The 12,810-nt window shown below is 29.5% G+C and overlaps 1 protein-coding gene across 1 annotated transcript in view; it reads right to left on the bottom strand.

The window, feature by feature from the left end:
- The window catches only part of LOC107488762 (protein DETOXIFICATION 29-like), an 8,203-nt gene extending 4,565 nt beyond the window's left edge, over nucleotides 1-3,638 (bottom strand). The window contains exons 1-2 of the mRNA XM_016109522.3: nucleotides 3,318-3,638; nucleotides 236-777 (exon numbers count right to left, since the gene is read on the bottom strand). Of these exons, the coding sequence (XP_015965008.1) occupies nucleotides 236-777; nucleotides 3,318-3,638 (863 nt within the window). The remainder of the gene's footprint in view (nucleotides 1-235; nucleotides 778-3,317) is intronic.
- Between the last annotated feature and the right edge of the window lie 9,172 nt (nucleotides 3,639-12,810).

Here is a 12,810-nt window from a genome sequence, read left to right on the forward strand (position 1 = left end):
ATTTTAGTAACTCTTCTGATAATAATTTATGCATATAAATGTTAAAAAAATATTATAATTTATTATTTTTCTTCATCAACTAATAATGAATAATATTTAAAAATATAAAATAAAATATATTATTAAATTATTAAATAAAAAAATTAAATTAAAAAAATTAAATAATGACTAAAAATAATAAATTTAAATGATTCGACCAATTATCCTTTGTGCATATATGAAAGGTGTAACGCACCAAAGCATGATAGCGGAGGTAAATGAGAGACGAAGAAAGGCCCAAAGATTCTGAAACGCTTGGAAGGAGAACCCACTCCAAGTCTTACCACAATACCCACACACTACATAACCAATCTTAACTACCACCATGAACCACCACGCCGCGTTGAGCACCGCCGCCGCACCCACCAGGCCCCACCCCAATTTCAACATTAGTACCCAGCTAAGCACAGCATGCGCTACCAATGCAACCGCCGCGGTCCATGCCATGATCATCATCTTGCTCTGAGCTTGCAAGAATTTCTGGATGGGGAAGTTCATGGAATAGGCAAACAGCTGCGGGATCATATACAACGCAAAAACCCCGGCCGCCTCGGCGATGGCGGTGGTTTCTCCTATTGCCTTTAGGATCTGCCGTGCGAATACGTATAGAAGGGATAGAAGAAGCGCGGTGGTGTTCAGAATTATCCATGATCTTTGCATGTACACACCTAACATCTCTGGTTTCCCTGCTCCATAAGCTTGTCCACACAGCGTTTCCAACGCGCTTCCCATACCAATCTGCATTGCAAAATAACCCTTTATCCTAAAAATTATACTTTTATTATACTATTTACTTAAGTATAAAATATTCAAAAGATTTATCTGTACATTCAAAATCATGTTCATCGTTTTTATTAGGAAAAAAAATTATTTGTACTATAAATTCTATTAACGCTATAAAAATATCTATCAAATAAAAAAATAAAAATATATTTATAAAAAATTAATTTCGTGTATGAAAAAAATATTAAAATTTTAATTTTTTATGAACTTTTTAATAAAATTTTTAAATTATTCTGACTCTTTATCTTTAATTTCAATTCCACTACTATTTTTCTTTCCCAACTTTTTTGTTCTCCAACAAAGATGCTTCTTTTTCATCCACCGTCGCACTTCCTCTCCTCCCACTCCTTCTCAAGCTCCTCTTCCTCTTCTCGTTCTTTTCAATCGCCAAGTTAGAGCTTTTGTCTCCTTCTTCTCCTTCTCTTCCTCCTCCTCCAAAGCTTCGATTGTGGAATGGTTCTCCTCTAAGATTTTTCTCTTCCTCTTCTCCTTGTTAGTGTCATGGTGTGCGGATCTGACATTGTTAAGAGATTTAAGTTTGTTGTTAGTTTGATTTTTGAGAAGATTGAGTGGGCTTTGTCTGAAAGAGGTTGTCGTCGGAGAATAAGGAAGCGAGGGTGGTGCTTGCTTCCGGCGCGACGATAAAGAGCGAGGAGAAAATGCCGGTGGCAGGAAGAGTCAAAGGTAAGTTGGTTTGGATTTAGAGTCATTGCATGAATTTGATGAGAATACACTGAGTTGAAAATTCGAGTTTGGATGACAAAAGAAAACCCCTAGAATTAACACGATGAGACAGAGCAGAAGAGCACAATGTCCACCTCAAATTCGGCTGGAAAAAACAACGTTTTTGGTGGCAATTGTCTATAATACAAACACAATAGCCAGTTGATGAGTTGTTTGTGTAAACACTGAATCCTTGAACATCTTTTGCATGGTAGAGTGGTGAAGGCCATTTTTTCGGGTCCTCTCCTAGAGTAGCAGATCATTGTATAATTGAAGAATCCGATAATAGAGTTGTCCATCGAACTCATTATTATGAACATGGCGGTGGATGAACCTATTGTTGCTATTATATTGGTGAATGGAATTATGTGAAGCCTTCTTGAAGAACAACGAATCAACTGTTTTTTAAAATAACACTCCAGCTGGGTAAGGTTTGTGTTTTGTGTTTGTTTTTGCCGCATAGTCCAAGAGTGTGACAATAACAAAATTGGGGGAGATTTTCAGAAGAAGAATAAGTAGTAGTGGAGTTGAGATCGAAGAAAAAATGTATGTAGGGGTAATTTAAAAATTTTATTAAAAATTAAAAAATTAATAAAAAAATTAAGATTTAGATATTTTTATTACATAGAATTCATCTTTCCTAATATAATAATATTAATTTTTTGTTTAATGAATATTTTTGCTAAAATTTATAAAGTTTATAGGTACAAAATTGTTTTTCCTTTTTATTATTTTTAGCAATCATGCTACATTAATTAAAAACAAATTAATTATTAATCAATTATTGGGTATCAAAATACATATTTAATAAATAAAAAAGTCAATAATTATATTTCGTATATAGTAATGCGGTGTAATTGCTATAAGTCATATTGGGGATAAAATTTATTTGTGCCCAACGTATTTTGATAACTTTTTCTTTTTTTGGTTATATAATTCAATTTCGTTCCTATACAAACATCATTTCGATATATAGTTTCTTTTGATATGCCGCCAAATTTAATAGTAAAGATTATTGAAATGGAATTGAGATCCAAATTTTTATTTTACACAAATGCAATGTTATTCATAAAAATGTTCTATTTTCAGTAAGTCATGTAGGCTGTTGGTCACTACTAATAATTCAGTGGTAAACAATTTGAATAGTAGGTATACATGGCGTTCTTGGCCGTCCTCTCCTTTATTTGTCGTACAGATATTGAGTTCGAACTTCTCCTAAACTTATCCAAAAACTTTTTAAATTACGGTGTAATTAAGTATCTTTAAAATATTATCTTTTGTTCAATTTAAAAAAAAAATAAAAGATAAATAATTCTTTTAATTTTTTGAATAACTAATATGTGAAAGTGAATATTTAAATTAATTAAATAATAATAATTTTTTAAAACGACGGACTAAAAGCTAAAAATTAAAAGACAACTAGTATTTCTGTTAAATGATACAGATTTTAAAAAATTAGTGGCCAGAAATAAAACTTCTGTAGTTTTATATATTTATATTTCTAGCTATACTATAAGCAAAAGGATTGATGTCAATTTCTTTTAAATACCTTTTGTTTTATTTTTTTTTTTTGTTTCTAAAATTTAAATTGAAAACCTTAGTGAAATCATAAACTATTTTAAATAAATAAAGAGTGAATATAGTGCCTATTGATTTACTAAGTTATATAGATATATACATAATATGAAAAATGCTATGTATTTTGAAGTAAAATGTTTATTCAAATATTTAGCACAAAATCTTTTGGGCTAGATAGATACATGAAAGCTTACCATGATGCCAAAGCAAAAGCCGGCGATGACAGAGTTCTCGATGGAAACAGCGGCAAGGGCGATGGTGCTGACGTGGCCGGCAAAGAGCTGAGTGATAGCACCAAGGGAGTATTGGCAAAGGGAGGTGAAGATGGCTGGGCCCGCCAGGTACCACAGCTTCTTTGCCTCAATGGAGAACTGTCTCAAGAAATCTATGGGGCCTGTGATTGGAGCAATGTCATCGGAATCCGTCGTAAAAACAACCGTGTTCCGCGGCCGCATTTGGTCTTCTGGGGATAGCAGTGGCTGATGGCTCTGGTCATCATTACCTATATTCTCCATGACGACAAATATGCAAATATGGACCAGAATTGTTGCCTCTTATATATATAAACGGATAAATTTAGAAAGAAGAATAATAATTAGCTTACATTATTTAAAAAGGACTTTGTTAAATGATTTTTATGAATAATGTAAACAATGAGTTTTGAAATTAGTCCAATAAAGTAAAAATATACTGTACTCTTAAATTACTCACCTAAATCTTAATATTAAGACAACCATCCTAATGAATTAAACATCCGATATATCCATTATTCACATTGTTTAGTATTTTCATTATCTACCTATACTTTTTCATTTAAAAAATGTTATAAATACAAAAAATTAGCCATTAAATCAATCACTGTGTATTTGTATTGTATATAAATACATATAGTGTTTAATTCATTTTTAATATATATTTTATATTTCAACATATATTTTATATGTATGATTTAGTGACTAATTTTTAGTATACACACAATACATAATTGATATGATTTTATTAAAATTTAATATATGTGTTAATAAATAAATTTTTAACAAATATTATGATCAAATAATTAAGTATTACAAATATATTATTATAATAAATTAATTTTTTATAGAAAAATCAATCTATTTCAAAGTTTTTTAAAATAATAAAAAATTGTTAAAAATTGAAATGTATAATTTAAAATTTTTTGAGAATTAACTTAAATATTTACTATTATTAAATTTGTTGGTTTATTTTTGTTATTTCCTATTGTATATAAATAAAGGCTTGGCCATTGTGTGCATATGTGAACTTGGATATGCTAAAATAGTAACATGGTTTATGTACCTTAATTTTATGGAGGTGTTTAATAATCTTTTCATCATTTCATGATTCTATCTTTTCCCTTTCTAACTTTTCTTTTTATTATTTTTAGACAAGACACGTTAAATATGTTGTGTTTTAAACTTAGTCTCACTTAAGTCACCAAAAAAAAAAAAAACTTACTCTCACTTAGAAGGAGATTATAAAACCTTAAGTTCTTTTCTTTTATATTAATCCAAGTAATCATATGTCAAAAGAAATAAAAGATCTTGATGGACTCTCACACATGATTTACGCTTGATTGTTCTTTGACATTTAATTTGCTAATTGGCAAAATAAATATTTGGACTCCTGTTGAAAAATTAACTATCATTTTAACGTTATTTTAATTTATTTATCTATAAAATTTTATTTGTATTTAAAGTAACTAAAATATTATTTTTTGAAGTATATTAAATATAGATGATCTATTTGGACTTAGATTGGAGTATAAGTCCATCCAAAAAATAAAAGAAGAAAAAGTTGGTGTATAAGAAATGTTTGAGAATTGAAGTAGCAATAATAATGATTTATTTCAGTGGATATCATCTCATTTTTTTTTTATTATTTAACAAATAAAGTTAAGCGTGATTTTAATCTATACGTACGCCATAGAACTTTTAAATGAATGAAACTAGGACAAAATATATAAAAGCAAGCACTCTATATATCTTTCTCAAATTATTAGATACATCAATTCTTAATAAATTTAAATTGTGGAACAAACAATTAATTAATTTGATATAAAGGAAGTAAATATATCTTGATAAAAGATCACACTTATCTTATAAAGCAGAAAAAAGGAATTAAAAAAAAATTAAGAAGGTCACTGTTATATAGTATGATACATAGTATGATACATAAATTCTTCTTTTAATTAAATAAAATATTTAACATATTTTTTGTTTTAATAAATAATAATATATATTATTTTTAAACTCATCTAAAAAATATATGTTAAGAATAAAGTTGGACTCGCTGATACGTAATGATATTTAAGTGTGTTCAGAGAAATTTTTTTATTTTTTTATTAAAACACAATTGAATACGATAGATACACATATCGAACAAATATTAATGAGTATCATATCTAAAATATGTCTGACACACGAATACGACAACTCATCAAAATGGTTTTATGTCACAACTTATATGTAAACTTGCACGTATTTTGAAGTGAAAATATTTTCACTGTTTTTAACTAAAAAGTGAAAGTAAGAAGATATCAATTTTATTTTTGTATTACTTTCTAAAAATAGTTTCATTAAAAATATTATTAAAATATTCTATCAAACATATTTTGAAATTCAATTTTTATTTTTTTTGAAAATCAAAATAAAAATATTCTAACTAAATTTGACCTATATAGACCGAGTACAGACTGATTCTCTGAGCAAGATCGGACCATAAACACGCCAACTATAACAAAAGTTCTGTTAAAACTTAAAAAGTTAAAACTAGTTGACAAATATTTATACCAAGCATTTAATTAATGTTGTGATGTGTAACTAGTGTACGGTAGTGGTACTTCTATATTTATTTTATGTTTTTTTAAATAAATTTAATTACTTTATTAATTTTTATAGTTTCGTAAAATTTTAAATTAGGTTTTTATATATATATTTTTAATTGAATCCTTACACCAATTTTTTTAATTAGGTTCCTACACATTTTTTTTATTTGGGTCTTTGTACTAATTTTTTTTAATTGAATTCCTATACAATTAAATTAATTACTGTCAAGAGGGATCTAATTAAAAAAAAATTAGTGGAGGAATCTAATTAAGAAATATAGAAATTTAATTAAAAGTTTCACAAAACTATAAAAGACTAATAGAATAATTAAACCTTTTAAATATGTATTAAATTTAAAGGAAGAGAAAGTGAAAGGAATAAATACATATATAGCTACCAATTGATGGTTGTAAATTAAATGTAGGATTTAAATATTTATATAGAATGTACAAATGTTATTTTTTATGTAATTAGTTATTCATCCTATACATTTTCTACAGTAATTGTTGTTGGGCGTACATTTTTGTCCTTTCCTTAAATAATTGGGAATCATGGTTGCAACAACTATCGTCTAGTGATTTAGTAGGGTTTGAGGCATGAGGTAGGGAGTGACAATTTGTAAAATGTGCAACAAGCTCCTACACACTGACCTTTTTTCTGAGTTCTAATAATTCAAATGTCATGGTCTTCGTTTTTTTTTTTTAATGGTGGCTAACAAGTCTTTCTTGTTAATTAATTTTTGGAGAAAAAAAAAGGTTAGTTACATGTGGAAATCAAAACTAATCTGTTTCACCAAACCCAATCGCCATTGGTAGTCAACTAGTTATTTGATTTTGCCCACAAATTTATTGGTATATCCCAGCAAACTTACGTGGATATATAGTGGAAACTAAATGCAACCATGCAATTAATACATAAAAAATTAATTATTCGTAAAAAAAAAAATACAAGTTAAAATATAATAAATTAACTCTCTGATTAAATAGAGTTTGATATATAGTAAAATAGTTCTTTTAACTTGAAAACAGAAAAGGATAATTTTAAATAATTTCTCTGACTAGAGAAATAATTTATAAATAAATTAATATTAATATGCTAGTAGTATAAGCCTTTGTAGGATTATTTTCTTATTTGATAAGCTTGTTGTTGCTATAAGAAGTATAAGAATGTGATAAAATATCATAAGGCTAACAACAACCATTCAAACACTAACTACCAGCCTGTGCAAACTAGCTACCTACTCAAATCGAATGGTAGGTATCCAAGTGTTTGAGTTCAGATCTTTGGCAGAAATAAAGTGCTTAAGGAGTAACATTATTGACTATACTTTATTCACCGAGATATTCTCTTCCTTTCCTTCCCTAGCTTTATTCACTCCAAAATCAACAATAATGGACAAATGTGATATTTATATATATCTTATTTAGGTACTCCGAAAATTTCTTAGCTATTCGAATAATAAATGAGAATTTTTCTCTATTTTATTCATATTATGACACATCAACATAAATTATTTTTATTTTAAAAAATTAAATTTTTAAAATTTAAATTCTTACGTTCTTTGAACTAACGTACATTTTTGTTATTTTATCTATTCATTTATTTACTTATTTATTTGTTCATTCATTTTTTAATAATTATTTACCCTTATTTTTACTATGAATAATTTCTATTTAATTTGATTTTAATCATCTTGTAAATGCATTCTTTATTTAATTTGGAAAATTAAATATTATTTAAGTTATATTATTTGCATAATTTATTCTAGGTAATTGTTTAATGTTGGGTGTGTTAGAAGTGTAACGAGATTAAGTTTCAATTCTTTTTTATGTATAATTAGACTTTTAAATCTAAATTCTATAAAAAAAATTGATAGTGACTCCTATTTTTTTCAAATATTTTTATTGTCTGTCCTTTATTCCTAGTCATTCCAATTTTGAAGAACTCTTTCTCCTCTTGTCTTACTGTATTTTAGTCATAATAGGCTGTGACACTTAACATATTTTTATATTTGCTTTTTATTTAAAATATTAATAAATGATGAGACTTGACAAAGGTAATGTGTTTAAAAGATCTTGATGTAAAACAACAAATGTACTTAATAATAAATATATTTTTGTCTTTAATATTTGTGTCACATTTGGTTTAGTTTTAATAATACTTCTAATGTTTTAAATATATTTTCTTTCACAATTATTTTAACTATACTCTTAGATATTAACACTACAAGAAATGCACTAAATACTGTCGAATTTAATGACGGATATTTCTGACGGATTTAACGGTAGATTTATAGAAGGGGAAGCCTCCACGGTTGAAACTGTTGAACCAAGCTAAACTTCTTCTTCTTCTTCAACCCAAAACCAGTTCGGCCGGAGAGAGAGGAGAGATAACCGAATGTAAAACCCAACATGCAATTACCTCTGTGTCTTCCTTGATCACCAATCTTCATTAATCTGAGCCTTCCATCTTGACTTGCACTCCAAGAAGGATTCCTAGCCCTTGATGCGTTCTTGATGATGATAGCTCCATCTACTCTAACTTCTGCATCTTCCATCACGTATCTACAGTAGCTACTTCCTGTGGTGGTTGATCAAAAGTAGAGATGAGCCATGCCTCCAAGGATCTTCTTCCTCTGACCGAGTTGATCTTCTTCTATTTTAGGGTATGGAGAGCCTAAGATTACTTCACCTCATCTTGCCTCTTGTGGTAAAGATCTTAGCTACAACAAACTTCAGATTTTCTTTTTCTTGATGCCATCATCACAATGGTCTTGTTATTAGCTTCTTCTTCTTTCTGATAGCTTGCCTTAACTTCCATATTTCCTCTGTGAAATGACCGAAAGCTTGAAGAAAGAAGAGAGAAATTGAAATGCTTTTAGTTGAATTAAGAGAGAGAAATGAAGTGAATTAAAAAATTTCTAGATACCCATGCCTAGAAGCGTGTAACACACTTAAGACAATCAAATCACTTTTTCACTTTCTCTTTCCTATTTCCAATGTCTGCATTAACTCCACTTAATAAAATTTGAATTCCACCAAATGAAAGAGGTGGAATCCGTGGAAGCATGCATCTTTTTCTCTTTCTCATTTTTCAATTTGGACCACACTCTTGTTGGTCTAGCAAAGAATTTTATTTGGGCTTGTTTAAAAACAAAATCTGGCACAATTAACAAAATATTGTTTCAGCCACAAGAATCAAAATAATTTTGTATCCATGCTGAGAATATATTTAATGGGCTTGCTACATATTTCTTTTCTTTTCGGCCCAACATCAAATCTGCAGGTAATCAAAATCATTAATTAGCAAATATGAAATTAAGGCTCAAATTAATAATTTTACAATTAATTATATTAATAATGTTTGATAATCACTAATTTTAATTTGGAGTTTTCCAAACTCATCACCGACAATTATGAGTGAAAGTTCGTCCCTTGAATTAGTTATCGTCGAATTTAAATTTCACCATTAAATTCGATAGTAAATAAAGCTGCAAAAATTAATTTATTAGCACGGAAGTTACCGTCAAATTTTTCGTCGAAAAATTTCGACGATAACAGGATTTAGTAAAACGCGTTGTTTAGGTAACGACGAACACCTTATTGTCGGATTATTCCACCGGTAAATCCAACGGTAAATTTGGGATAAAATTCAAACGCAAAACCCTTCTCCCTCACTTCTGCAAACACACACACACACACTCTCTCTCTTTTTCTTTCTTTCTCTCTCTCTCTCTCTCTCTCTCTCTTTCTCTCTCTCTTTTCTTCTCTCTTTTTCGTATCTCTCTCATCTCTCTTCTTCTAGTCCATTGAAGAAGGTTGCTCCACCACCACTTGGAGGCTGGAGCTGTCGTCGCTGCCGGTAAGCCACATTGTCATCGCAGATCAGCACGTCGTTGTCACTATTACTAGAGTCTCTGTGGAAGCCTCCACCGTGCCACTACTGTTGGTGTCCCCTACTTTCGATCAGAGGTCGTCGCTTTGTTGTTATCACCGCGGCTGAGGTCTACTGCGCGTAGGTAAGGTTGTTGTCTATTTTTTTTTGGTTGTTTGTTATGTTACTAAACCCTAGCTCCACCATTGTAGGTTTCATTGCTGCCTTCTGTCACTATCACGCTTCCACCATTTTGCAGTCACCATCAAAAGTAAATTCTTTTTGTAGTTTTTGTATTTTTTTCCTAATTTTTTATTTGTTTAGGATTTATTAGGTATTTTATTAAATTATTGATTAAATTTTTAATGAAGTGTGTGATTATGGTTTGTTATATTAATTTAGTGTAATTAAAAATTAAATAATGTTAGGTTAGGTAGGGTGTAATTTAGGATTTATTTTGAGTTGATGGGGTTTTGGATGATTGTTAATATTTTGAGTTTATTGTTGTCTGAGTTAATTATTTTCTGAATTAATTAGTGTTGATTGTTATTAATTCTTTGAGTTAATTTTAGTTTGTTAATTTTTTAAGTTAATTATTGACTTACTGTTGATTGTTATTAATTTTCTGAGTTTATTGTTGTCTAAATTAATTATTTTCTAAATTAATTTTGCTGAGTTGATTGTTGTTAATTTTACTAAGTTTGTTGCAATTTACTCATTTGAAGATATGAACTTTGACTTGTTTGTTTAATTATAATTTGTGTGTTGATTATATTTATAATTTATAATTGAAGGTGTACAGCCTGGTATTCCAGAAAATGCTTCTGTAGACAATATATTTATGATGCAAATTAAAACCTTCAACTAGATTTGTAAGTTGCTGAAATAATTGTATAAGTTTAAATAGATATACCATTTGAGAGACATATATATGCATGTTAGTGGATTACTTAAAATCTTAAATAGATATACCATTTGTATAATTGATTTTTCTTTTCAATATTTTATTGTCTAGAAGAGAGCTTTAATTATGCAATTGGTATCTTGTTTTTCATATCAAACCTTATATAAGTTCATCTTTTCTGAATTTAGAGTATATATTTATAGTACTATTTTTTTTCATACACGAGTAATTATTATTTTTTTCTTTATTCTTAAACTTTGATGTGTGAACTTATTTGTAAACTTTTAACGAAAAATTATAGACAAATTAATATGAAAAATTGTAAAATTTTGAATTTTGTTAGTTTAAAAATTATTGTATTTAAGTATTTAAAATTATATATTAAATTTTTAAATTTTTTTTTTAAAAAATAAAAGCTAAGGTTACCGTAATAAGCTCCAGAATTTTGTCAACTAAAAGTTAATATCCGCCGCTAAATCTGGTGATAATTAGCGACGAATGAAAAAATCCGCCGGTAAACAATTATCGGTAAGATTTATACCGTCAAAATCAACCGACGGTAAACATATTATCGACGAATTTTTTTAGTAAATCCGCCAGTATCCAACGAATTTCTTGTAGTGTTGTAACACCCTAATATTCAAATCCTTATGCTCGAGTCATAAGTCAATAATATTACGGTGGTACGACTCTCAGGTGAATTTTTAATACATAATATATAAGTATAATTGAAAGGAGTATTAAACGAGAAGCCTAAAAATGAGTAAAATAAAATTGCGAAGTTATATCACTCACGTATCGACAACTAAAAGATAAAGCGTGAAGTCAAAAATGGTATACAGATAAGGCATAAACCAGAGTAAGAGAAGGACAATATATAAATATATAACATAAGTAGATAGCCACTTGTCGCGACCCGCGAAGTTTAGGCCGGCTAGGGTACAGTATGAAAGTAGTTGACAACAGGATTTTCTGACCTCTCCCAAAAGAAATATAAGAGCCTCTATAGGCAAGTTCAAAAGAGTTCAATACATAATATAAGCTTTTCAAAATAAAGGTGGAGAGATTCTAAGCAAAATATAAAGTAGAGAATATAAAGATCTTCGCCATCTCTCAGATGAACCACAGCTCACTTCTGAGCACCTGGACCTGTATCTAAAAAATAAGAGATATATACGGAATGAGAACCCCCGACCCATGGGTTCCCAGTATGGTAAAAGTGTCAAATAAATACAATGCATTGTAATAAAAGCTCACTAAGCATCCTAAACTTCTTTTCATCAAATATCCATCCTAGGTTCTCGCTAATCCATGAATAGGCAATTGTCATAAGGGAATGCTAAATCTAATTCATATTTCTCATACTTCCCGACCTTCTAACCCTCCAACAAATCAGAATCAGAATTATACACAAAACCATCCCCTGCTATTCTATCTCAGCAATACATATAATTACTTCATATCCTCACCCGAAGCAAGTGAAATCACTTCACCGCGTCTACCCAGGGAACTCAATTTATCTCATTATCAACCTGGAGCAATGAAATCACTTCACTGCATCTACCCAGGGAACTCAATTTATCTCATTCAATAATCATCATTTCAAATTAATCATATCATTATTCCATTTCAACAAGAACAGCCCTCAGTGTCAACCGACACCAGCATGAGGGACCTCTCAGTTGTACAAACACAAACAATGCAGACAAGTAATACACAATTAAGGTACAAGTAGAACAGATAGCATATAGTCAGGTAACATATCATATATGATATAGTAATCCAAAACAAATAGGCAAACCCAAACAATTCAAACATATGCAAATGATGTATGCCTGCCCTATGGCTGATGAGTCATATCTGTCAGTTATAAAGTCAACTCGACAAGTCCTGGTAGCTAACCAGTGGATTGTCCCTCTGTCGTGCATCCCCAACTCGAGTTATTCACAATCATAATCATAATCACACAACATCCAAACTGGTGTTTATCCATGGGGGCGAGCTCATCCAAAAATTTCACAGTGTCCAGTCACACTTACGACATAGGGTCAACAGAACCTCGGA

The sequence above is a fragment of the Arachis duranensis genome, chromosome 5 (genome assembly GCF_000817695.3).
Source record: "Arachis duranensis cultivar V14167 chromosome 5, aradu.V14167.gnm2.J7QH, whole genome shotgun sequence".
Lineage (NCBI taxonomy): Eukaryota > Viridiplantae > Streptophyta > Magnoliopsida > Fabales > Fabaceae > Arachis > Arachis duranensis.